General features: G+C 37.2%; 1 protein-coding gene across 1 annotated transcript; it reads right to left on the minus strand.

Annotated features, from left to right (window-relative positions):
* Positions 1–3,204: 3,204 nt before the first annotated feature.
* Positions 3,205–26,078, minus strand: LOC752480 (protein white). Its single transcript, XM_030990373.1, is given in 22 exon segments — positions 3,205–3,309; positions 3,956–4,029; positions 4,698–4,798; positions 6,573–6,678; positions 7,781–7,858; positions 8,393–8,453; positions 8,906–8,998; positions 11,111–11,242; positions 12,257–12,362; positions 12,591–12,625; positions 14,555–14,632; positions 15,442–15,544; positions 18,784–18,815; positions 18,817–18,856; positions 19,587–19,753; positions 20,924–20,988; positions 20,991–21,024; positions 21,969–22,040; positions 23,222–23,340; positions 23,343–23,407; positions 24,555–24,602; positions 25,791–26,078. Coding segments are annotated over 22 exon segments (1,962 nt in total). The 5' UTR covers positions 26,042–26,078; the 3' UTR covers positions 3,205–3,207.
* Between the last annotated feature and the right edge of the window lie 1,053 nt (positions 26,079–27,131).

The following is a 27,131-nucleotide window of genomic DNA, read 5'->3' on the forward strand; positions in this document are numbered from 1 at the left end:
TAAACCTAGAACTGAATATTGTCGCAGAACTACCCAATTTAGAAGCTCAATTCAATATAATACTCTTCCTCCTACCACTAAATTACTTCAAACTGTTCACACATTCAAAAAGTATTTAAACAATACTATTCCAGACTTCTTGTAGCTGTATCTTTTTGTTGTTACCTTTTTTAAAATAATTTACTTGCCTAGCTTTTTCTCTTGTATATGTCGTAAATATTTCTCTCCTGTTTCTTGTTTTACTCGAATTTGCTCTTATCATTATTATTTATAAGTTCTTATTTTGCTGTAAGTTATCCTTACTTTTGTACTATCTATTTTCATGTTTTCTATGTCTATAGGTACCCCTCTGTAAACCAGCATTGTTATGCTAACAACGCTGAGTAGGGCCATTCCTCCGTCTTCCTTTTTTTATAAGTGTGTCTTTATTATTGTAAATATATATATGTTGATGTATATTTTAAATGACGGAAAATAAATACAATACAATACAATCTGTTTGAATAATATTTGTCGTCAAAATAAATAATACAAAAAAACAAGAAATTTCAGCTCGTCTGGGGAAAGTAAAGTCTATCTGTCATCCTAAAACGCACACACCTCCATTTTTTTTAATTTTTTTTTTTTTTTTTTTTTTGGGGGGGGGGGGGGTAATGTCCATCACTTTATTAGGATTTTAAACCCGGTTATTCATAGTGTAGACTGTTAGTAGTGGAGGAATGTTGGTCAAACCAAAACATGTTTATAAGAAGTGATAACTTGCCGAGTATAGGAATTATGTAATTTCTGCGTTGTGTTTCAGCTGATCAAATCTGGTCAATTAATATTGGACTTGTAGTTATGGTTCTTTATTTCTTTTAGCTTGACCTGTGCAATGCATTTTCAGTCAAGATGACCTTGTTTCCTATAGGTTTTAGACGTGTCGGTTTCACCAGTAGCCTTTTGACTTCGGGTATAGGCATTTATCAATTTATTTCCAAATCGTACTTTGGACAATTGGTTTAAAGATGTCAGCTTTGTCATATAAATGTTTAATTTAGGAATCTAATTCAGTGAAAACTAGTTCTTTACAGAAATTATTGTTTTAAATATATGTAATACATGTATGCATATCTGATATGGATTGTAATGCTGAATCATGATAAAGTGTTTGATATTTAACACCTGAATGGTTTAGTAAAAAATGAATATAGTTTAATGGAAGCTGTATCATTTCGCATTTATTACCTGTTAATTAAATGTGATACATTGGAATGATGCTATTTATCACTTGTATTTTTCTCTGTGATTGCAGGGTTTTCTGTCGATTCAAACTTCAATCAAGATCGTGAAGCAAATATCTGGTGTCCCGGAGCTTTAAAGGGATCCGGTAACTTTATCTCAGATTCTGAAACAAAATTCTGGATTTAGCTCATGATGCAATGATAATTATCAACCTTTAGGTCAGTCAGGAACCCCATGACTTTTACAAGCCGATCGCCTGTCTGATTATCCAGATATTTATGATTGGAATTACAAATTTTGAAAACCGTTCGCCTGACGGTTTTCATAACACTACAGTCTACTGGGGAAAACGAGTATGGTAAAACCGGTCACTCAAAGATTTTTACTTTATTGGGGCACTTCTTGATCATTTTGAAGCGCAATTTTGTTTAGGGCTTCAATATTACACCAAAGCACAGACACTGATAACACGTAGGGCCGTGTATCTCAGATTTAACATTGTTAAATGATCCCTTTAATTGAGTACCCTCTGCCCCCTAACTCGGTTCACCCCGGGTATCTCATCCAACCTAGTCAAATATCCCTTGCCAAACCCACCCACCCCTCCCCTTTTAGAAAATCCTCGATCGCCCCCTAGTTAACATTGTTTTTGTCCAATTTAATTCCAAGTCACTATCACGTTCTATGATTGAAAAGAAAAGACAGCACACAAACAAATAAGGAGAACGATTCAATTGGAATTTAATTTTCTCCAGTTTTATTTCCCAAATTACATATATTATAATCAATGATATAAAATCAAAATTTTGATTAAATCAATAATAATATTGCAAGATGTTTAAAAACATGAAATGGTCGGTAACCTAACTCAAAATAATTCAGAATTCTAGAAATACTTATACCACTTGAAAAATCTCTTGAAATAAGGAAAACGGAAGGTGTCTTTTGACCAATAGGAATATATATATATAATTTATTACGTGATAGTCAAAGAAAAGGTTCAACTATACCATAACATGTATTGCTCGATTATTTCCTTGAAGACTATTTTGGAGAACCTTACCTTAATAAGATACAAAAAGTATAGTTCTTGTGATAAAGCAATAAATAACATTTGTATATGTAATTTATACTTTTGATTTCATCAATGATTTCATTACATTCTATTTTACATGTATCATTATGATACAAATATACACTGCCTTGAGAGGTTCTGGTTAAAACTATGCGCAAGAGGTGACTCCAATAGTACTATTTGCTGAGGGGCGCAGCCCCGAAGCAAATGGTATTTTTGGGGTCACCGAGGCCCATAGTTTAACCAGTACCTCGAATAGAAGGCATGGTATATTTGTTTTATATCCTGCATCAAAAATTTATTTTTAAAAAAAACAAAAAAAAAAAAAAAAAATGTCAATTTTTATCTAAAAAGATTTAAAATATTTTGTTTTCATTAAATTAAGATTTGAAGAAAAAAATTGATTCAATTCAAAAAAAAAATTCACATTTTTTTCCAACTCCCAAATAGTAAACCAAAATAATACTCTCATATAGTACTTTCTAAAAATAGATCAAATATTTCTGGTCATGTGACGAGCTCTCAACCAATCAAAAGCCAACAAATTTTTGATGAAGGATATAAAAGTTTCTATTGTCAATGTATTTTAATTTTGTAAAACCCTGTACAATTAAGCCTTTGATAATCTAATAAACCCTTAATTAAAATTGAATTTTCAATACAAATTTGAAGTAAAATATCATTGTAAAATCATTATCATCGGTATTCTTATGTGATTGCCGTCACAATCAATTATATTCATTCGTATAACATACAGATGCTTACAATAATATATATTAGTGGCGGAAGCAATTTAAATACTCTTCATATAAATTCATGGGAGAGGGGCTGCCAGAGGGCATGGATCGACGACGCGTGATGGCGTAGCCCTGATACAGGGGGTGGGCCCCTCAAAAGGTTTTTCCTTTTCACTTTTTTCGTCGGCAACGGATCAGAAGCACGATGTAAGCCACTAATCGATACCCTATGATCAGGGCAAACAGGCCGATGAAATCGATTGCAAAATCGTTCTGTAAGAAAAGAAAAAAGTCATGGTTTTACAGACACTTGCGACATTTCAGCGTATTTGGAGAAAATTGCGTTAACGATTGATTGCGAAGCACACCCCAGCAATTATAATGCAATTAATGCCCACATTTCCAGGACTTCTAGACATGGGCATAGAGTGGCAAACGTCGATTAATATCTTGCCAAAGAAAGTCAGTGCTGGGCTGGTATTCGAACCCTCAACCTTTACATTGAGAGTAAAGTGAATGAACCTCTACGCCAAAACACCTCAACACATTGTTATTAATCATTAATCAAATGTAATTCAGTCGAAAGATTCTAAATTGAATATTGACTACTTCGCATATTTCTCAAGTTTAGTAGTGCAGATAAGATATATACATTTACTAAATTTAATGTAAAGTTATATTATTATGCAATTCTCATAACTGCAACAAAACTTCGAAGTATATTACATAAATGTGAAATTGTGTATATTGTATTGTCATACATGTATATACAAATAAAAAAAAAACATGGTATAACCTGTCTTGAGTTCGGAATGGGACAATGGTCTAGGTAACTATGTTTATTAAAAGTTGTTTTCAAATATTGACTGAATAAAATAAAATACATGAAACCATTGAATAATGAATTATTGTAATTTACCTTCGAAAACGAAGACGATTCCAGGACTTGGTTGCCGTTTGATATACATGGGATGGTACTGTTAACTGGACAGGCTACAAGAATGAAACATAGAAGAAACGAAAGTGATGAGCAGCTCCATGGTTAATTCGAAATGTATGTATCAGGACTATTTCTTTAAATACCAGGAACACAATAATAATAATAATAATAATAATAATAATAATAATAATAATAAATTACATTTATATAGCGTTTAATACAAAGTTTCTGAGCGCTTAACAAAAAAATAAATTAAAGTAATGTTAACCTACAAATTACAAGAACATAATACAATAATAATAATAATCCAATCCAAAAGGTAATTGATATACCGCTTTTTCTTTGCAGTTTCATATTGCTCCACACGTTCGGGCCAGTTAAAAAATCACTTTAAAAATACCAGGGCCAATGTTTCATGAAACTTGTTATCGGTAACAACTGCCACAGATCTATGACAAATCTGCTTACAGCCAATCAAATGCAAGGATTTCAGTAGCTTATAACAATTATCGTAGCTCAATAACAAGTGTTATGAAACAGAGCCCAGGGTCGCGTAACAAAAAGCCTAGCAATTAATTGTACGATTGATTGTTGTGATTGCATTGATCACTATCCATTTGATCGCAAAAATCAATCGTACGATCAATATTAAATGTGGAATTAAACAAATTATATTTTCGTTAAAATCTCATCTTAACATTATTTTGTCAATTGTTCTTACCGATATGATCTATATCCCCCCATTGGTTGATCAGAAATGCTTCGTAGGAATAACTGAACCAAGACAAGCGTGAGACCCACCGGATGTAGACTGGAATGTCGCTGTAAAAGAACAAACAAAATTTATAATGAGAGATAAAGTAGGCCTACTTTCGAAAATCAACACCAGACAATTCAAATGGCCTTGAACGTCATTATTTGAAATGTTTGAACGTTAAAAATATAATTTCTATTTGAAATAGGATATTGCAATTGCCCTTGCGTTGATTTTTCGGAAGTCCTTACGATTGTGTTTTTTAGACTTAGTGTAAGAAAGAAAGCTAGTCACATTAGAATGATTATTAGTGACTACTTGCTTGCTAGGTAGGTGCCTTGTCTGTTCTAGACATTGGCGATCAAAGCTTTCCATCTAGTACTCATAACTCCGGTTCTTTGTAATACTTAATTCTGTTACCAGTCAACCGAATTAAGTTATCAATGTATTTCAAGTTTCAAGGTTCAAGTTTATTTGTTCCACACAGGCGCGGATCCAGGATTTCTTAGGGGAGGGGGCCCAACTTTTTTTTTTTTTTTGCTCCCGAAAATTTGAAAATCGCGCCGGCCGAAAAGTCGCTCAGTGGGGGGGGGGGGGGGGGGGGGGGGGGTACAGAGCACATTTTTTTTTTTTTTTTTTTTTTTTTGCTCCCGAAAATTTGAAAAAAACGCGCCGGCCAAAAATTCGCTCAGTGGGGGGGGGGGGGGGGGGGGGGTAGTGAGCACATTTTTTTTTTTGATCCTCAAAAAAATTTCAATTTGCACCCCCCCCCCCTTGAGCGCCAGGGGGGGGGCCCAACCCCCAAAAATCGTAAAAATCACGTGATTTTACATGATTTTTTTCTCAAGGGGGGGGGCCCGGGCCCCCCGGGCCCCCCCCCCTGGATCCGCCACTGGTTCCACATTTTACAAAACATATAGACAGACATATAAAATAGAAATTATATTTATATATACATGTAGTATGAGCACGTCTCAGTGATACTCAATTCATATGGTAGATTAAGTAAAATGTGAGGAACCTATTGAAAAGCAGTGCTTGTATAGGTTCCAAATAAAATAGACTTTGTAGATGTATTTGATGCGCTGTCTCCCTCTGCTTCTCTTTCCCTAAACTTTTCCTGTCATTTTTCCCTTTTCCTGTCAGTTTCTCTTCTCATATTATGCCAAACAAACTGATGTTGTTTTCCCCTCATGATGTTAAGGAGGGATCAATTTTGCTTGAAGTGACTATAATCACAATTTAAGAAAATATATTATATGTTAATCACTGTTTATAATTATGCAAAAGTGTGTTAAAATGAATAAACACGGGTGCAAAGTCCTTATGAAACACCGTTTTATGGAGACATCATAGGTTATGTGGACAAAATGTCCAAAGTTGTACAGAAAGGGAACGACGGAGGAGAAAGAAGGTGAAAGTGGTTGGAGGCAGGAGGAGAGGCATGTGAAGGGAAAGCAGAACGATGAAGGTGAGATAGTACTACTATCTTCAGTGAAAGTGCGTTGCACTGTATAGATAGTAGTACTATCTAAACAGTGTAACGAACTTTTCTTCTCCCATCAATGATGGACGAACTATCTTTCATCACGTGATTTACTCTTTACCAATCGTAGAGAATGATTCTCAGAATGTGGAATATAATTCTTGCTACAAGGAGGGGGGGAATCATTAATATGAGATAAATCGAGACGGAGACGCAGGGGCGTGAGAAAAGGGGTCGAAAGAGAGAAAGAGAGAGAGAGAGGGGGAGAGGGGGAGGGGGGGGGGCAAAACGGAGCAGGCGAAACGTTATTATGATAAAATCCATCTCATGGTTGTAAGAAATCAAAAGTGACTCACGCGAGATTAATGAAGAGACCACCGAACAGCATGAAGGGTAGTAGCAACGGAGGAGTGATGGCCAAAGCGATCGATACAGTCCCGCTCAAAGATGACAGCAAGTAACCTTTAAAGAAATAAAAAAAATGAAGAACGAAGATGAGATTTGTATTCGTTTAATATGAAAATCATGAGGGGAAATCTGTCCTTTTAGTCTTAAACTTACCACAAATTAGTAAAACAATGTATCATAACCACTTATTAACCTATTCATAAGCATACGCCTCATGCGAGCCTGCGACCTAGCCAAGAATTTTAAAATATTTCTGCAACTGTCACTTCGTATTTTGGAAGTGAGATGGTAAAACATCTCATAGCACTTTTCATGTGTATTTAAGAGACTAAAGTTGCTGGCAGGGGCATAATATCTTTTAGGGTTCTTATTGGGAATAGGAGATGTTCTCTGCTGGAGGCTGCTCTGCCCATACAGATGCCGAAGCCCCCACAGTGTCAAGGATGTCATTGACCGTAAACGTCTCAATGTCTGAATCTATGCCTTAATGTCGTAATCTTAAGTTATAAGACATTCCTAAGGTCATAATTGAAAGGAGCGATTGGTGCCAAGAGTGAACTCCATCTCGGCTGCGGTCGTCCCATGATTATAATGAACGATGATGACGATGATGGTGGTGGTGGTGGTGGTGGTGGTGGTGGTGATGATAACGAATGATGACGATGATCATCATGATCATGATGATGATGGTGATGATCATCATCATGATGAATGATGATGGGGATGATCTTGAATGATGATAATGAATGATGATAATGATGACGATGATGATGATGACGACGATGATAATGATGGTGATGATGATGATGGTGATGATGTTGATGAAGTTGATGATAATGAATGATGATGATGGTGTTGATAATGATAATGACGACATGCTAGATCTAGGTTCGCTCCGCATCCTCAACTGAGTCTTGCGAAGTTCTTAAATCATTTTTCAACCATAATCAAAGCACAAATATTATTGATGGTAGCCAGATTATCATATACATGTTATTATGTGTGAGTCCGAAATAATGCAAACTAAGACAGAAGTTCCAGTTTCAGTTGTATGTTTAATATAGGCGCTCCAATCTACAATCAGGGACTACGCCCTCAGTCGTCATGAGATATACAGTTTGGATTGCATATACAACACATATATGATAATACTCACCAAAAGAGACAGCTGAATTGGTTACGAGTATTGAGATGCAGCAGGCAACCACGTAATTCGAGAGGTAAGGGTACATACCTATAACAAAAACAAAAAAAAATGAAAATTCAATTTTAGATAACATTTGATTTCTTGAATTTCAATTTGTATTCTTTAAAAAGTGTTCATTTAATGACAGTGCAGCATGTTTTGGAATCCAAAAAGCAGGCCAATATATATTCAATCGATGACAACATTTTTTAAAAAATTTTTTGCGATGATTTACTAAAATCTTTCTTATGGAGGAGAATGATTTCCTGGAAATAAGCAGTAGTTTAATCAATATATACAGCACAAATTGAAACGTAAAAATAACGGCATCATTCCGATCATATAATTTCTTTGTATTCGATGAACCGAACAGACATGAGGATAGTTTCAGATGTTTTAATCATTTTTCACACGTATATTAGAATTTAAAGATATCAATAAGCTACTTGATTATTTTGGCAAATGCATTCCAATCGCACGATATATTTCTAAATCCTCTCCAATTTATAGGGTTATGAAAAATGATTATTTAATAATTTTTACAGATCTCTGTAACTAGGATTTCGTATCAATTCAACTTACCAACCATCCAGTATGGTAATGTCATGAAGATAATCGGTAGGAAGATGTACTGGAAGGGCAACTGGGGAAATAAAAATGTAAAGATTTGGTGGAAAACGAAGGCAGAAGTAGACAGGTACTGATAATGAAAGAGAAAAAATAAATCCAAAGCAAATATCAATCACTCTAAGCTCATGGTTTTGCAGTAAATTCGGGTTGAGGCAGATTAAAATCTCAAAATGAAAAAACATTATGAGAAACGACAATAATACAACACCTCTATAAGAACTTTAGATATGAAAACAGCAGCCACTCGATGTATATGGTTTTGCAGTAAATTATCGGTTGAGACAGATTTAAAAAACTCGAATTAACAACACATTATGAGAAATGATAATAATACAATACCTCCACGAGAACTTTAGATATGAAAACAGCATCCACTCTAAGCTCATGGTTTTGCAGTAAATTATCGGGTTGAGTCAGATTTGAAAACTCGAATTATTATTATGAGAAATGATAATAATACGATACCTCTACAAGAACTTTCGATATGAAAACAGCATCCACTCGATACATTCCGTTGAAGTGTTCTCGTTTGATTAATGCCATCTCCAAGGGAAATATCTGTAAACAAAAGAAAACAAAATGAAAGTTTTGTTTTAAAGAAAGAACACTGTTGTGTATAATTATGCAAAGTCAAGGGATATGGAGACCGGGCATTTTCCTCTATTGCTCCTCGCTTGTGGACCCCCCCCCCCCCCCTCCATCATCTATTCGCGAAATTGACAACCTGAACCACTTCTACGGAAGCGTTAAAGTGCCATTCTACTTGACGACATGACGAGATATTTCATCTTGTCAAGTCGACTTAATATCCATATCATGTCGACATGTAAAGATATTTAACCTACCATGTCGACTTATCAACTTTTATTAGTCGACATGGCGAAATAAATTATCTTGCCAAGTCGACTTCACAAAAATTTCATGTCGTCATGGCGACATAAGTTATCTTACCAAGTCGACTTCTAAAAAAATACATGTCGTCATGGCGACATATATTATGTTACCAAGTCGACTACCCAAAAAGTAATGTCGACATGGCGAAATAAATTATCTTGCCAAGTCGACTTCACAAAAAGTTCATGTCGTCATGGCGACATGTATTATCTTGCCAAGTCGACTTCACAAAAAATTTCATTTCGTAATAGCGACATAAATTATCTCACCAAGTCGACTTCCCAAAAAGTATATGTCGTCATGGCGAGATATGTAGTGTGACGACTATTTCAGGCAGCGCGCGTATATGGCAAGCCCTTTGTGTAAAAACCTGATAAACTCTGTTTATCTCAGATAAACTCAGTTTTTCTCACATAAACTCAGTTTATCACCAGATAAACAGAGTTTATCATTGATAAACACAGCTTTTCTTTGATAAACTGAGTTTATCAAAGAAAAAACTGTATTTATCTGTTGATAAACTGAGTTTATCTGAGAAAAAACTGAGTTTATCTCAGATAAACAGAGTTTATCAGGTTTTTACACAAATGGCTTGCCATATACGCGCGCTGCATGAAGTAGTCGTCACACTACATATCTCGCCATGACGACATATACTTTTTGGGAAGTCGACTTGGTGAGATAATTTATGTCGCTATTACGAGATGAACTTTTTTGTGAAGTCGACTTGGCAAGATAATTTATTTCGCCATGTCGACATTACTTTTTGGGTAGTCGACTTGGTAAGATAATATATGTCGCCATGACGACATGTATTTTTTAGAAGTCGACTTGGTAAGATAACTTATGTCGCCATGACGACATGAACTTTTTGTGAAGTCGACTTGGCAAGATAATTTATTTCGCCATGTCGACTAATAAAAGTTGATAAGTCGACATGGTAGGTTAAATATCTTTACATGTCGACATGATATGGATATTAAGTCGACTTGACAAGATGAAATATCTCGTCATGTCGTCAAGTAGAATGGCACTTTAATGCTTCCGTACACTTCAAAGCTTTACTCAAAACTCACATTTCCTTCAGACACTTAAATGCTAACTTTATTGGAGGAGCTCGCGCCTTTGAATGTTTTTTAAACAGATATATTGCGCCATACAAATGATGTGAATCATCATCATTATCATCAAAGTCTCGATTGGATAACCGTAGATTCTTAATGGATTTATTGCAGTTTCACATCAAAATTAAATATTCACACATGGGTCGAAACTATTTGAATTCCGTCATAGTAGAGAGAGAGAGAGAGAGAGAGAGAGAGAAAGAGGATAGAGAGGGGAAATATTATTTCAGATGGAACATTAAGGTTGTAGATACCAATCACCTCAACAACAAAACTTGATAATTCAGATTATCATAAATTTTTTAAAAATAAATGTTTGCACTGTTAATTTATAATTTTGCAACCTTGTGTCAGTCGCTGACGCAGTCCTACAAGTCATTTAGCAAGGCATTAATCTACATTTGCCACTCCATACCCATGAGAGAAATGGACACCTGGTAGAATGACGAAAGCTTTGGTGTTAGTTAGTGCCATGTGCCCTCACGGTGACCATAAGGTAGCAATACTCCCTAGGGAGTGAAGATGGTGCACGTGAATGAATCCGATGACCGGGGTGAAAGCGATTAGAGACAATATTTCTTCTCTATATAAATTCAGATTATTATCACGTCGGGCAAAATGAAGCCTCACGTGCAATGGGTGAAATTCTTACCTGAACAGCAGCGAATGTGTTACTGAAGGCCGAGTTGGTGATGATGATGAAGAGGCAGCCATTGATGTTCTGGATCCCTGCTTGATCGATGTGCTGTCTCAAGAACACCAGACCTAGGATAAGAGCAATTACCTGGCAAGAAAAAAGACAGATGCGAAATAACGGGTCTGGAACCTGGTTTCATGAAGCTATTTCTCCATAATACAAAATTAGCTCACAGTCAATTACATGCAATGAAGATTTCAGTAGCTTATACAGTTATTGTAAATTGTTAAGGGTATAAAGTTATGAAAAGTTATGTCTCAAAAACTCCATATTCTCTTCCGATTCCTTATCATAATATAATCTTTTCCTTGTCTATCCCTCATCATTTTCCTTCATTTATTTTTCTTCACCTCCACCCCTTTGCTCCCTCCTTCCCCTATTCACCCTTAGTAGTAGTAGTACTACTAGTAGTAGTAGTAGTAGTAGTAGTAGTAGTAGTAGTAGTACTACTACTAGTAGTAGTAGTAGTAGTAGTAGTAGTAGTAGTAGTAGTAGTAGTAGTCGAAGTAGTAGTACTACTAGTAGTAGTAGTAGTAGTAGTAGTAGTAGTAGTAGTAGAAGTAGTAGTAGTAGTAGTAGTAGTAGTAGTAGTAGTAGTAGTAGTAGTAGTAGTAGAAGTAGTAGTAGTAGTAGTAGTAGTAGTAGAAGTAGTAGTAGTAGTAGTCGAAGTAGTAGTAGTAGTAGTAGTCGAAGTAGTAGTAGTAGTAGTAGTAGTAGTAGTAGCAGTAGTAGTAGTAGTAGTAGTAGCAGTAGTAGTAGTAGTAGTAGTAGTAGTAGAAGTAGTAGTAGTAGTAGTCGAAGTAGTAGTAGTAGTAGTAGTAGAAGTAGTAGTAGTAGTAGTAGTAGTAGTAGTAGTAGAAGTAGTAGTAGTAGTAGTCGAAGTAGTAGTAGTAGTAGTAGTCGAAGTAGTAGTAGTAGTAGTAGTAGTAGTAGTAGCAGTAGTAGTAGTAGTAGTAGTAGTAGCAGTAGTAGTAGTAGTAGTAGTAGTAGTAGTAGTAGTAGTAGTAGTAGTAATAGTAGTAGTAGTAGTAGTAATAGTAGTAGTAGTAGTAATAGTAGTAGTAGTAGTAGTAGAGGAAGAAGAAGAAGAAGAATGCTTACCACAGTCTGTGTGAAACGCACAGTAGTCATAAGCGGTTCCCTTCGATTGTTCTGGAACGCTCGCCAAGAACATGCCCGAAATTGCTGCCACCATGATGCCTTGTACCTTTCACCAAAAAAAAAATCAATCAATTATATATTCATAAAGATAATTGTTGGGGTTGCATTAAGGTTGCAATTTTCAAGACTGAATCAGCAGATTTTCAGATAAATTCCTAGTGAAATAATCATAGCGATATAAAAACCCCTATTTTCACAATAGAATCAAATAAATTTTTATCCATAATAGCGGAATATAACGTTGTGAGCTGCATGAATAATTTGTATTACTTACGGTGAATTCTCCCCCTCGTCATCAAGAGCTTGAAGCTAAGATATAGAAATGAAGAAAACATGAAAGAAGGTAGTAATTTTACGATTACTTTATACTGTGGAAGAATAACGACGATCACAGAGTTCTTGACGTTTCATTATTTTCAAATGTGTTTATCTTTATTACAGGTGGGTGTTTCACATAGGCTAAGATCGCATTTAAGTTGCACTTAAATATGGCAGGCCGTTCGCGCCACTGTTTGCTCTCACCATTATGATCTTTAGATACTACTTTTTCCTTCAATAATGAATTATCAAAAATATATAAATGCTGTAGATTTGTGACCATGATTTGTACGTACTTTGAGTGACAAATGCCAGTAGATGGTGAGAGCAAACAGTGGCATGAACGGCCTGCCATAGTTAAAGGTGAAATTCAAAGAAAATCACAAATATGTCAACTAATGTATTACTAGAAACTGGTAAGCTGACAGATGGCCATCGTACCAGTTTCAGGTCAACTACATATATATCGGGTGATTTATTAAAAATACAAATACAACCACCTCCTTAGCAGCTGGGATATACGAGAGATTCGCCGGAAAATATAACGATGTTTTAATGACGTCACTATATGGACCAATACTGCCCAAGCAGACGACATCCCATATGAAATGAACATAATTGCAAAACTATTATTTGTCAAATTATAATGAGTTGAGTGTACATAAATGTAATGGCATGTCAAACCATTCAAAAGTGGATATGACCCGATTCTGATAACTAAAATCTTTTGCTTGTAAATACACAGGAGAGGGGTTCATTAACAATCAAAGAAACCAGACTTTCAAATTAAAATCCCCCGGAATGATATTAAGGACGGCATTTGTTCCCTCTTGAAACGCCGAACATACCGCGGTGTGTGCAGCTGAATATACAATGGCGTCTTATTTTGTTTACAAGCGCCAGATTCCTTTATTTTTGTATCACTGCATTTGTCATCAAAATAAAACCATGCGCGGGGTTTAGAGTGAGGCAATAGATTATACATTTAGCCTGACGGTAGTGAAGTAAGAGAAAGAACTCAAGAGAAGATGAAAACACAGGCACTGAAAATGTGTGAGATGTCATGGGACATCGTCTGCTTGTGCAAATTATGTCCATACTGTGATCTCACACATCTCAGCAGCATTCGGAGAGCTCTTCAGGCGCTATGCCGGGGCTGTATTTAAGCGTTTTGTAATTTATAATAATCATTACTTCGAATGTTTCCAAGCATTGAATTTTGATAACCTTGTCGAATCAAAGTTTCAACTTTGCAATAATACAAATAAATTTAGTTTTTAAAATCAATGAATATCTACATTAAGTCCAACTTAAAGTCGATCTTAGTCTTTGTGAACCCCCCCCCCCCCCCCCGGTCTACTTTAATATGTTTGATTATTGGATACTTAGAAGCTAGGCAGTTTATGCAAAATAAGGCGAGTCGATATGGCATCGTTCATGTCTTTCTTTCTTCCAAGCACAGCTGAGATTCGGGTCGCAAGTTTGGTTTAATTTGAGTTGACTTTCCAATGCAATCCAGTCCAGGGGTGTTTCACAAATATCCCAAGTTGAACTTATCTCTAAGTTGGACTTAACCATTATGGAAAGCTGTTAGCATCTTTGAAAATATTTTGTAAAAGTTATATAAAAGGCATTAGATGTTGATTAAAATCATTCATATTTTTCTATTTTCAAGGAGATTTCATGTTCTTGATGTGGAATCTATGAAAAGTCTAAAGTACTAGAATTTTTGCTTTTTAATATATTTCATTTTAAGGCTACAAATGGCTCTCCATAATGATTAAGTCCAACTTAGAGTTAAGTTCGACTTAGGATCTTTGTGAAACACCCACAGGAATGTGTAGAACACCAATATCTAATTAGTTGGAGTTTATACTTTCTATGCAAGAGCCCATCTTAACATTATTTTTCTCATCTTACCGCATGACTCATAGTGGGTGGAATCTTGACGCGGATCTTCTTGGAGTTTTCAGACACATCGTACGCCTCCGTGATTGCCTGGGGAAAAAAGAGTTAAAAGAACTTTAGATAGTTGATTTCCACAGGTTCCCGACAATAAGATATACTTAAAAATCCATATGCATTGTTAGACGATGTGCACAACTAGAGTAATCGAGTCATATCTTTAGGAAAATATTGCTCAGAGAAAACTTTGACTGAGCAAAGAAGAGTAAATAATAGGAAAAATGCCGGAAAACATTATTATGCGTTTATCTCTGAATCCGTAATAAAAAATAGACTAGAATAAGACGATAGAGAAGAAATACGTGTTGGTCTAGTTTAATATAGATTTTTTTTTGTATAATTCAATAGAATTTTTTTGTAAAGAATTCTATAGATATAGTTTTGCACGGCATTTTGTGCGCACTACCGGTTAGAAGAAGTAGTAGTTGAGGGGGTTAGGGTGGGTTTTTTTTTTTGGGGGGGGGGGACTTGCAGAAAGGACCGAAAACCGAAAACTGTTTACTACTTCTCTAAAATACATTCATTTAAAGAAGAGGGAGGGTCGAAAAGCAAAAATGTACCATGATGATAAAACGGAAATCTCATTTTGCTAACAAAAATCTGAAACTCGAGCAAACCTCAATAAAAACTAATTATCACCAGACCACTTCTAATTAACATTTTTTTCATCAAAAAGATAATAGATAAATTCCTTAAAGATCCATCCACAGTCTTTGTTACCGAGCTGCCTTTGGCGTTATCAAACCTAGCCACTGCATGAAATATGTAAAGCCGGCTGCCGCGTTGAGCAGATTAAAGTGCCCCTATTTTGAGGAAGCCAAAGGAAAATTCAGTCACTTTACCTCAACCTTTTCCTTGCAGTGGTCCTCCTCGCCTGGCACAATGGCTAGCGTTTGAATGAAGAAATCAGCCGGATTGTAATTCTTCGGACACACGTAACCCAGACTAAAGTAAAAGAAAAAAACATATCAATATGACTGTGATGATTTGGAGAAGAAAGTGATTTTGTTGTTGAAAGTATAAACGAAGGGAATATATAGTGTAGGCATGATGCAACGAAAGGAAAGTAATGGAGGGGGGGGCAACGAAAAAAGAAGCTTGTAAAGTGTTACACCTGCAGGTGTAACACTTTACAAGCTTCACAAGCTTTACAAGCTTTACTTTATAAGCTTTACTTTACAAGCTTTACTTTACAAGCTTTACAAGCTTTACAGGGAGGGTGCACTTTACATGTGCACCCTCCGTACTATAGATAGCCTCGTTCCCTCGTATTTCACTCACCTAATAACTAGTAACATATTTACTTTAACAACAAAGTTATTAAGATGGTGACGTGTGATTAGCTCATGAATTAAATACAGTCCCCTTATGTTTCAACAACAAATAAGATGCAGAAAGAAACCGCGAATGGGCATAATTATAGCGACGTCCCTGTCTCATTATCTTTTTTTATGAGGTTTTTAAAAAACTGCTTGGTAGAGATCTCTGATAATCAGTTTTCTTAATGATAAGGATCCCGTCTTATAAAAGAGTTGATATTAATCGCAACTTATTTGCGATTGACTCCAATCACAACTATGTACATAATAGATAGGAGACTGCAAACGTGCGGTTGTTTGGGGTCAATCACAACTCTTTATATAAGATGTCTTTATGTTGTGATGTTTGATTTGATTTGATTTGATATGGTTTATTGATTAAAAAACATTCAAATAGCAGCCAGAGGTTGAAAGAAATTGAATTTACAAAAGATACATTTAAAAGCATAACATATACATATAATGGCGATTCACAATAAATAATCAAGGATATGATCAACGACAAGAAGAGAAACAAGAGAAGAGATTGAAACGGATGACTAAAGGATATTGAAGGAGAACGATCGCGTAGCAGAAGGCAAAAATAATGTAACAGAAGATTAGAAGGACTAGTAAGATAATAACAGAGAGGGGGGGGGAGAGAGAGAGAGGGCATAGAGAAATGAGAACGAGAAGCTGGTGAGGAGACTACACAATAAAAGGGACAGATAAAGAGTAGGACAGATAAATAGGCTGAAATGGAGAACTAGATGTTTCATATGGTGGCCCTGAAGGGACATCGCGAATAGACTAAATCGTGAAAAATATGCGATAAAATTCACGATATCGTCAATTTTATCGCATATTTTTCACGAAGAAATTCACGAAATTGACGATATCGTGAACTTTATCGTGAACTTTTCACGATGAAATTGACGATATCGTGAATTTTATCGTGAAAAGTTCACGATATAAAGTTCACGATATCGTCAATTTTATCGTGTACTCTATCGTGTACTCTATCGTGTACTCTCCTGACGGGCGCTTCGTAAACAAAACCAGCCCTAGCTGGGGGAGACAGAGAGAAGAAAAAGGGAAAGGGAAAGAGAAGATAAAAGGAAAGAAAGAATAATAAGAAGAAAAGAGGGAAACGGGGGGGGGGGGCGAAGGGCTCTTGCCTCCTCTTCACTCCCCCCCCCCCCCCCCCGCCAAAAATAAATAAGGAGAGAGAGAAGGGAAAGGAAAGGGAAAGAAAATATAAAAGGAAAGAAAGAAGAGGAAGAAGGAAAGAGGGAAACGGGGGAAGGGCGAAAGGCTCTTACCTCCCCCCCCCCCCCCGCCAAAAAAAAAAATAAGAGAGAGAGAGAGAGAGAGAGAGAGGGAAAGGGAAAGAAAGAAGAGGAATAAGAGGGAAACAGGGGAAGGGCGAAGGGCTCTTGCCTCCCCCCCCCCCCCCCCAAAAATAAATAAGAGAGAGAAGGGAAAGGGAAAGAAAATATAAAAGGAAAGAAAGAAGAGGAATAAGAAGGAAAGAGGGAAACGGGGGAAGGGCGAAGGGCTCTTGCCTCCTCCCTCCCCACCCCCCCGCCAAAAAAATAAATAAGAGATAGAGAGAGAAGGGAAAGGGAAAGGGAAAGAGAAGATAAAAGGAAAGAAAGAAGAGGAAGAAGAAGAAGAAAAGAGGGAAACGGGGGCGAAGGGCTCTTGCATCCCCCCGCCCAAAAAATAAATAAGAGAGAGAGAGAGAGAGAGAAGGGAAAGGGAAAGAGAATAAAAAGGAAAGGAAGAAGAATAAGAAGAAAAGAGGGGCTCTTGCCTCCTCCCCCCTCCCGCGCCAACAAATAAATAGGAGAGAGAGAGATAGAGAGAAGGGAAAGGGAAAGGGAAGAAAATATAAAAGAAAGAAAGAAGAAGAAGACGGAAAGAGGGAAACGGGGGAAGGGCGAAAGGCTCTTACCTCCCCCTCCCCCCTCCCGCCATAAAGGAAAAGAGAAGGGAGAGGGAAAGAAAATACCAAAGGAAAGAAAGAAGAGGAAAAAGAATAAGAAAAGAGGGAAACAGGGGCGAAGGGCTCTTGCCTCCTTTCTTTTCTTTCTTTTCCTTTCTTTCCTATTCTCCCTCTTTTTCGTTTTCTCTTTCTTTCTTCTCTTTCCCTTTCCTTCTCTCTCTCTCTCTCTTATTTATTTTTTTGGCGGGGGGCGGGGGACGAGGCAAAAGCCCTTTGCCCCCGTTTCCCTCTTTTCTTCTTCTTCCTCTTCTTTCTTTCCTTTTATCTTCTCTTTCCCTTTCCTTTCCCTTCTCTCTCTCTCTCTGATTTATTTTTTGGCGGGGGAGGGGGGGGCAAGAGTCCTTCGCCCTTCCCCCGTTTTCCTCTTTCTTCTTCCTCTTCTTTCTTTCCTTTTATCTTCTCTTTCCTTTTCCCTTTCCCTTCTCTCTCTCTCTCTGATTTATTTTTTGGCGGGGAGGGGGGGGAGGAGGAGGCAAGAGCCCTTATTATTCTTTCTTTCCTTTTATCTTCTCTTTCCCTTTCCCTTTTTTCCTTCTCTCTGTCTCCCCCAGCTAGGGCTGGTTTTGTTTACGAAGCGCCCGTCAGGAGAGTACACGATAGAGTACACGATAGAGTACACGATAAATTGACGATATCGTGAACTTTATATCGTGAACTTTTCACGATAAAATTCACGATATCGTCAATTTCATCGTGAAAAGTTCACGATAAAGTTCACGATATCGTCAATTTCGTGAATTTCTTCGTGAAAAATATGCGATAAAATTGACGATATCGTGAATTTTATCGCATATTTTTCACGATTTAGTCTATTCGCGATGTCCCTTCAGGGCCACCATAGTTTCAGCATTGTTTCTTTTTTACACCCATCCACTTACTTGGAGAAGAAGTCGATAGCTTCCTTCGTTGTTTCCGATAAAAGCTGTTCGACCCTCTGCTATCAACAGAATTCTGGCAATAGAAAGGAATTGAATATCAAGAAAATGATTTATTCCATTCCTCTGTCTAAGGTGTACCATAATCAAGAATGTTTACAGAAACATGAACGAAAAGGTTAAAGAAATATGTTGAGTTCGAGAACGCCTGTGATTCCGATTTAAAATAGGATGATTAAATATGTATAAGTTCATGTTTAAAACATCAATCCCCATTGTCATTTTCATTGTCAAAGGTAATTTGTTGTCTATTTATTTCCCTCTCCATTTGTCATCTTCGACATGTACCCTTTATCAAAAAAAAATATGAATTTTATTTTAAAACATATATTTCAATACTGTGTTTTCTTTTGCGATCATGACATATCCGTGTCCCCCCCCCCCTCTCTCTCTCTCTCTCTCTCTCTCTCTCTCCTTCTCTCTCCATCTCTCTCTCTCTCTCCTCTCTCTCTCTCTCTCTCTCTCTTCTCTCTCCATCTCTCTCTCTCTCTCCTCTCTCTCTTTCTATCTCTCTCCCTCTCTCTCTCTCTCTCCTTCTCTCTCCATCTCTCTCTCTCCTCTCTCTCTTTCTATCTCTCTCCCTCTCTCTCATTCTATCTCTCTCTTTCTGTCTCTCTCCCTCTCTCTTTCTTTCTCTCTCTCTCCCTCTCCCACTCCCCCCCCCCCTCTCTCTCTCTCTCTCTCTCTCTTCCTTTTCACCCCTCTCTTTCCCACTCTCTCTCTCTCTCTCTGCCTCAGCCACCCACCTGTCGAACATGGCGAAAACCTCGGAAGACGGCTGGTGGATGGTAGACAGGATGGTTCGACCCTCGGATGCCAGACCGCGCAGGGTTTCGACCACGTTTTGGGCCATGTACGAATCTAGTCCCGACGTCGGCTCGTCACAGAACATGAGCGAGGGGTTCGTCAAAACCTGCCAGATAAAATCCAATTAGGTACGAGTCAAAAAAGAGTTCTTGTCGGTTTATCCCAAGGCATTGGCATAATCGAAAGTGCTCGATATTAAAACATAGATCAAGGATAACGCAAGCTTCTTCAGTAAACCTAAACTGTTTGCGCCGCCAGCTAATTCGTTGGTGGGAGGTTATATCATTTCCGTGGATGTCACACTGTAAAAGAGTTAGTCAGAAATAACCATTCTTGACCATGATCAACATAACGAGCCATTCATTATGGTACATCAATATAACCAAAATTGATGTACATTTACGTTGGTCAAAGTATCAATTAATTCATAAGTGGTTGCTTATAGGAAATAGCTTGCTATAATACACACATAATATACACATAACTGTCGCCCATAAATTTTGAGTACTTTTTGTCCTTTTTATGTAATGACTGTGTTACTATGGTGTATTCTTGATATATCAAGTTTATATCTTCTTAGAACTTTGTTTGTATCAATCTCTATGACTCTTTAGATTGTTCAATACGTTCTGGTAAGATATAAACTATATCTAACAAGAACTAACCATATTGTCACAATCACTTTATGAAAATAGGTAAGAACAAATTATTCTAACGTAATGATCAGCAGTGTAGTTTATCAATAAATCTGTACTTGGGTTTCGATATGGGTCACATTTCTTACATATTAATATGGGTAACAAATTCTTTGTTTAGATTATACGTAGATCTATCTAATTTTGTATTGGTTCATATTCGCTTTATCTAAACATCAACACCTAAAAGAATATTTTCATGTTTGTTCGGGACATGGGATCATTCCTCCTCCTTTCTTAAATCTTTATTTGGTGATTCAATACTCTCTCTCTCTAAAAAAAAAAGAGTGAATTTTCACTCTATTTTCACTTTCTTGGGAGTGACGTCCGTGATCACTTGTTTAGGAGTGAATATCGATTGATTTTAGAGTGCTCTCTGAGAAGAAAAGAGTGAATTTTCACTCTATTTCACTACATTTTCACTTTCTTGGGAGTGATGTCCGTGATCACTTGTTTAGGAGTGAATATCGATTGATTTTAGAGTGCTCTCTAAGAAGAAAAGAGTGAATGTTCACTCTATTTTCACTACATGTTCACTCTCCAGAGGAGTGACGTCCGTGATCACTCGATTTTTGTTTTACCTCTGAAGCGAATGAGAGCCGCTTCCGTTCACCCCCTGAGGTGCCCTTGATTCCCCGATCAGGTTTCCGATCACGGTGTCCGAACACTTGCTCAAACCAAGCTGTAAAGGGAAAAGTAGATTAAAATGACATTTTTTTAAAAGACAAGAATGTGATATCATCTAAATATAAAGGCGAGAGAAAAAGCGAAGGTTTTTTTTCTTCCTTATGTAAACTTTATAGTATGTAAAAGCAGCCATGTTGGACAGGAATGTGTGGAGGGCCATCACAGCTCGGGCAGTGGCAGGCGCGGATCCAGGATTTCTTAGGGGAGGGGGCCCAACTATTTTTTTTTTTTGCCTCCCGAAAATTTGAAAATCGAAAAGTCGCTCAGTGGGGGGGGGGGGGGGGGGGGGGGGTGAGCACATTTTTTTTTTTTGATCCTCAAAAAAAATTTCAATTTGCACCCCCCCCCCCCCTTGAGCGCCAGGGGGGGGCCAACCCCCAAAAAAGGTAAAAATCACGTGATTTTACATGATTTTTTTCTCAAGGGGGGGGGGGCCGGCCCCCCCCCCCCCCTGGATCCGCCACTGGGCAGTGGACCCGACTTAAGCAAGTAAGCAATAGTTTGTATAAGTTCATAGATTTTGATAATTTGTTGTTAATTTCTTCCCATTGTATATTCTCTTTATATGGCGGGAATTAATAGGTTATTGAATTTCCCCTCAGTTGATTTCTTGAAAGTCCTAACGATCCTACTATTGTAATGATGAAGAATATCATGAAGTTTGGTAAGATCAGGGGCGAATCCAGGTGTTTTGCTAACAAAAAGAGGAGGCAGGCACATGCAATTGCAAAATCAATTCTGACGAACAAACATATTTAAAGGGGCGCTATCATATTTTTCAGGTGCATTTGGGGTCTCAAATTGGAACAGTTTTCTTCCGCGTAATAAGATATGTCACATTGGTATTAAAAGGGACGGGCCAGCTGTGCCCCCTCCTCATCCCCGCCCCCTCCCCCCCCCCCCCCCTTACCAACAAAATGGCAAGTGGGTAATACTTACCGCACGGATGACCTCATCTACACGATGCAATCTGGATTTCATAGGTATTTCACGATCCATCCTCACCCATGCCTAGAAGACAAAACAAAAATATGTATATTAATCGACAAGAATGTTTTTCTTTGCGTATTCGATACAGGCCTATATGCTTTTAGAATTAAAGGAAACCAAAACCTTCATACTAAGTTACTTTTATTGTAAAGTTTAAGATATTTGAAAAATATCAGGGAAAATTTGAACAAAATCGGGCAAGGAATAAGGAAGTAAGAGCTTTTGAAATGACTAGTCACTAGAGGGCGGTATTCATTTGATGACATCATCTGTGGACAACTCTCCATGCCTTTTGTACACCAAATTTCATGTTTTTCCTTCTTTCTTGTGATTGAGATAATGTACTCCCCCGAAAGCAAGATGTAGCATGCAAAATGATGTTCTACTTCACATGTTATTAAGTCGGATCAAGATCACAAATAAATACGAAAAAAACAAAAAATTGTGAATTTTATGTACAAAAGGCATGGAGAGTTGTTCACAGATGATGTCATCAAATTGAATACCGCCCTCGAGTGACTAGTCATTTCAAAAGCTCTTACTTTCCGTATTCCTTGCCCGATTTTGTTCAAATTTTCACTGATTTTATTCAATCTTTTAAACTTTACAATAAAAGTAACTTAGTATGAAGGTTTTGGTTTCCTTTAACGACTTCTTCTTGAAAATAGGATTGCAGAAAAGATCGTTCAATGTGCGGATGGCTTAAGAAAGTGGTCATCTTCTGGAAAATATGCTGAGGGACGGGCCATAAATTATGATGGCATGCACTAGCACAGTCCTTGACCAGAATCCAAGATACTACCAGAAACATTATTTTAAGTTATGTTATTTTTATATATTGTTTAGGCAATTTTTGAAACTTGAATGTATCTTTCAATAACATGGATTGTCTTGACAGAACATTACGGTTTTATTTGCAGTCCCCCAATTCATTTCTATTGATTAACTTTTTATATTTTTAGTATATTTGTAAACGTGTTTCCAGTTTGTGTGTGTTCTCTGTTTTCTATTTTGTATATAATCTGTATTTTATACTTTCATAGAATGTGTTTTTTATGGATTTAAATTGAAATAAAGCTTAAACTTGAGCTTGATATATTCCTATGGAAAATCATGACCCCATATCATCAGCCATTCGAACAAAGCACTAAAAAATTCAAGATTACTCTTGAAAAATGTAAATTAAAGTGATCTGGACATACTTGAAACGTTAGATGCTCTTTGACAGTGAGGTTGCTCAGGAAGAGGTCATCTTGCTGGACATATGCAGACAGTCGGGCCATCTGATGACCAATGGGTCGGCCATTGACCAGGATACTACGGAAACCTCCAGTCCCTCACGACTGCGTAGATTGAGCGTGTTCAGCAAAGTCGTCTTTCCCGCGCCACTGCAGGAGATAAAGGTATTACAAAGTTTTGGTAAATTTTGAAAATTGGGTGGATAGTGATTCTTTACAATTTTGATATATTTGGATGCCCATGTGGATGTATCATAAGCACTAGAAAATTTAGCCCCTAAAACACTTCTGCTTTCGAGAAAAATTGAATATAAAATTTTACCGGTGCTCCGGTAAATTTTGATAAAATCAAATAGGGCCTACGGCCGTAATATGGAAGCTGCGACCATAAAATCTCAGAATATGTAGTTGTGATATATAATTTTCAAACCGGAATAGCTAATCCGTCGATTTTTGTCAAGAAACATTGTTTTTTAGCTCAATTAACATATTGACCTTGAGAGGGAGCTTTTCAACATAAAGAGTTTATTATTTACAATTTCAAACTTTATAGACTCGATTTCAACCGTGACAACGATCAGTGAATATTGTAGGATCGCATATGCTTCAATATGTTCATTTGAACCAAATTCATAATCCCATGCCAAAACTTTGTATTACCTTAAATAATTATGATGAAATCACTAATGCATGCAGGAAATTAATGCATAAATTCTGTTTAATTGTTTTTGTTCTGTCCTAAACTTTTGGCCATAGTGATTATTGTTTACCCATTGTCTACTCACTATAGCGTGATCCCAATTACTTCTGATGTATAAGATTGCATTTGAAAAGATTGTTTTTTTAAATAAAGAACCCCATGGAAGTAGGATTTTTATAAAAATGTTAATTATTTAAAGGGGCGGGGGCCGACCAAGTAATATCCATGCTTTCAATAATATTTAAACGTTTGTTCTGAGTCTGTTTTCAAGCCAGCCTTATATGCCTTCGGCCTTTTCAGGTTTACTGGTTTATCAAGAAACTCAAGTTTGGCTAATCAAAATGGCAGTGCGTTTTTAAAGTCCTTTTCTCCCTGCCTGGCATGGTGGGGCGTTTCCCCTTCATCTCGTAGTTACATTATCAGTTTAATCAGAATGAATAGAATATGATATGTATCCAGTGACCCACGATTTCCTAAACAGTAGAAGGATTGGATTTCCCTTTCAAAAGCTCTCAACCCATTGAACATGGTGGCCCCTGTATTAAGGCTATTGTAATTAATAAATTCAGTGGTCAACGGGTTAAAATGGTTTCTTACCTAGCGCCCATAATGGCTGTTAAAGTACCCGGCTCTGCGATACCAGTACTGTGAAGAGAGGATATAAAGTAACATAATATTGCGGGCAAGGGGTTCCAATGATACGTGTACTTAAGATCTCAGTATTAGCTTAAGCTTGATCTCTAGTGTCAAGGAAAGACGAGTTTGTCTTGACTGCTCTTCCACTTCACTAAAGAAAGGTTGGCAAGGCCACGGCCAACTCAAGAGGATATAATTCGGGTCATCGCATCTGGGTGGGTAGTCAGTGCCCTACACGACCGTTCGTAAAAAGAAAGCGAATGATCTTGTGAAGATGCGCGTTAAGGGACGCGACTTTTTGTAGATTCGATGTAGGGATTTTTAAAAAGTGTCGGTAAATTGGACAAGACATTTGTAGATGAGAAGGGATTATTTCACAACAGCCCCCCCCCCCCCCCCCCAGACATTTTGTGAGTAAAAGGGCATGTTTTCACAAAGGTCGGGTAACGCGATCGTCCGACCAGAGCGATGACCCGATGACCCGATTTGAGGGTTTAAAGTGTTTGAAGTGGCGAGAGAAGTGGCGAGAGAAGTGGCGAGGCGAGAGAACAACTAGAAGTGAAGTGGAGATATCAGATTATTGCAACATAATAATGAGAATAACCAATAACAATTCATTATAAATAAGCAAAATACGCATTACATACAAGATCATAGATGACGCTAATCGAGCTGAATTGCTTTGGAGTAAATCCATCATGATTATCTTCGTATAACACGATATGAATTAAATCAAATTAGTAACAATCTTTCTCTCACTGAAAATATGTAAATTTTCTTAAAACTGGGGAAAAGTTTTTAAAGCATTCTTAGGCAATCAACAATGATCAGGCAATACCTTCACGGCTATGTCATTATGTAGAATATTATCTTTTTATGTATACCTGCCTTCATTCTATGTCATGAATATAAAATGTATATTTGTAATATGTTACTTAGTTATGTAATTAGATTTGATTTTCTTTTTCTTTTGCAGTTTTACAAATATATAATGGACAAAATTGAATAAATCGTTGCAAATTTTACACATGACAAAAGAGTAAAATATTGGTAAAGGGTGAAAAGAAGAGAGAGAGAGAAAAGAGGGGTGTACATCAAAATTCACAGATGTATGGGGGTATTTGGATTTAAATTTGATATATAAGATAAACAGAAGAGGCACATTTGAATATATATATTCATATATTTCTAACCCACCGTTCCGAAGTATCTCCTTCGTCTCCATCATGACTCTCTTTCCAAGCTCCGGGTCTCCTTTCGTCTTCCTCTTTCCAAGCCAACTCTTCTCTTCTGTTTTCGCTGCTCCCTTCACCACAAACGTCTTCCCATGACAAGAGTACAGGAGGGAACTCGTAATATTTTGCCGTCTCCTTTGCCGTTCGCTGCTCCGTAATGGGTTCCATTTGTGCCGTTGGTGCCGTTTGATCCGGGATGGCTATTCTTTCCATTGGAGTGCCTATGACATGAGACAGAAATAAAAAGTATATTTGTAAACTATTATCATATAACAACGATTAGGCGCGATAGCTCAGTTGGTAGAGCAGTGGTCTCGTAATCCGGATTGGTGACCCGGGTTCAAAACCAAGTCGATGCGCTAGTGCCCTTTGGTAAGGCATTAATCCTCATTTTTAGGTCCCACGGAGAGGACCTAAATCCGTCAGTCGTCCGTCTGTTGCTTAGTGCATGCTTTCTAGGAATTCTAGCAGTCAGGTAAAAAAAAACACCACCACGTACATATATATAACAAGACAAAATCATTTTTCGATCATAGTTAATTTTCACCTAGCTTTATGTCCCGTTGTAATTTTTTAGGAAAAATCAATCTTAGCAATGATACGGTTGAATTTTAGCCCCCCCCCCCCCCCCCCCCCCCCCCCCCCCCCCCCGTGGCTACTGGCCTGGAATCATATGGCAATCACAATCATGACGGAAAAATTATTTAGTACCAGGTGTTAACATTTTAAAGAAAATTGAATTTGAACCAGGACCGTGCTCTCTCTCTCTCTCTCTCTCTCTCTCTCTCTCTCTCTCTCTCTCTCTCTCTCGCAATTCGATTGGGGGAGGTGCATGTGCCCTTTTGAACCCCCCCCCCTCCTACCTCGAGCTACGTCACTAACTTAAAACGTTATCAATTTTTTTATTACAAGTAAAAAAAAATACTGGGAACAAGGATAATGAAGTAAATATTTATTATAGCTAATGTTTCACGGATTTGCAATTAATTGATATATCTTAAAGTTTCAAGTTTTATTCTAATTCAAATCCATAAAAAAACACATGTTATGAAGGTATAAAATACAGATTTTATACAATATAGAAAACAGAGAACACACATAAATGTAAATATGTCTACAAATATACCGGAATCATACAAAGTTAATCGATAGAAATGAATTGGGGAACTTGCAAATGAAACCGTAGGGTTTTGTCGAGACAGTCCCTGTTAATACACACAAGTTCCAACAATTGCCTATAAAATATATAACAAAAACAAAACAGTGTACAAAACATTTATTTATGTTTTTATTAAGAAATCAA

The sequence above is a fragment of the Strongylocentrotus purpuratus genome, unplaced genomic scaffold, assembly GCF_000002235.5.
Source record: "Strongylocentrotus purpuratus isolate Spur 01 unplaced genomic scaffold, Spur_5.0 spur5_scaffold_19, whole genome shotgun sequence".
In the NCBI taxonomy this organism is placed as follows: domain Eukaryota; kingdom Metazoa; phylum Echinodermata; class Echinoidea; order Camarodonta; family Strongylocentrotidae; genus Strongylocentrotus; species Strongylocentrotus purpuratus.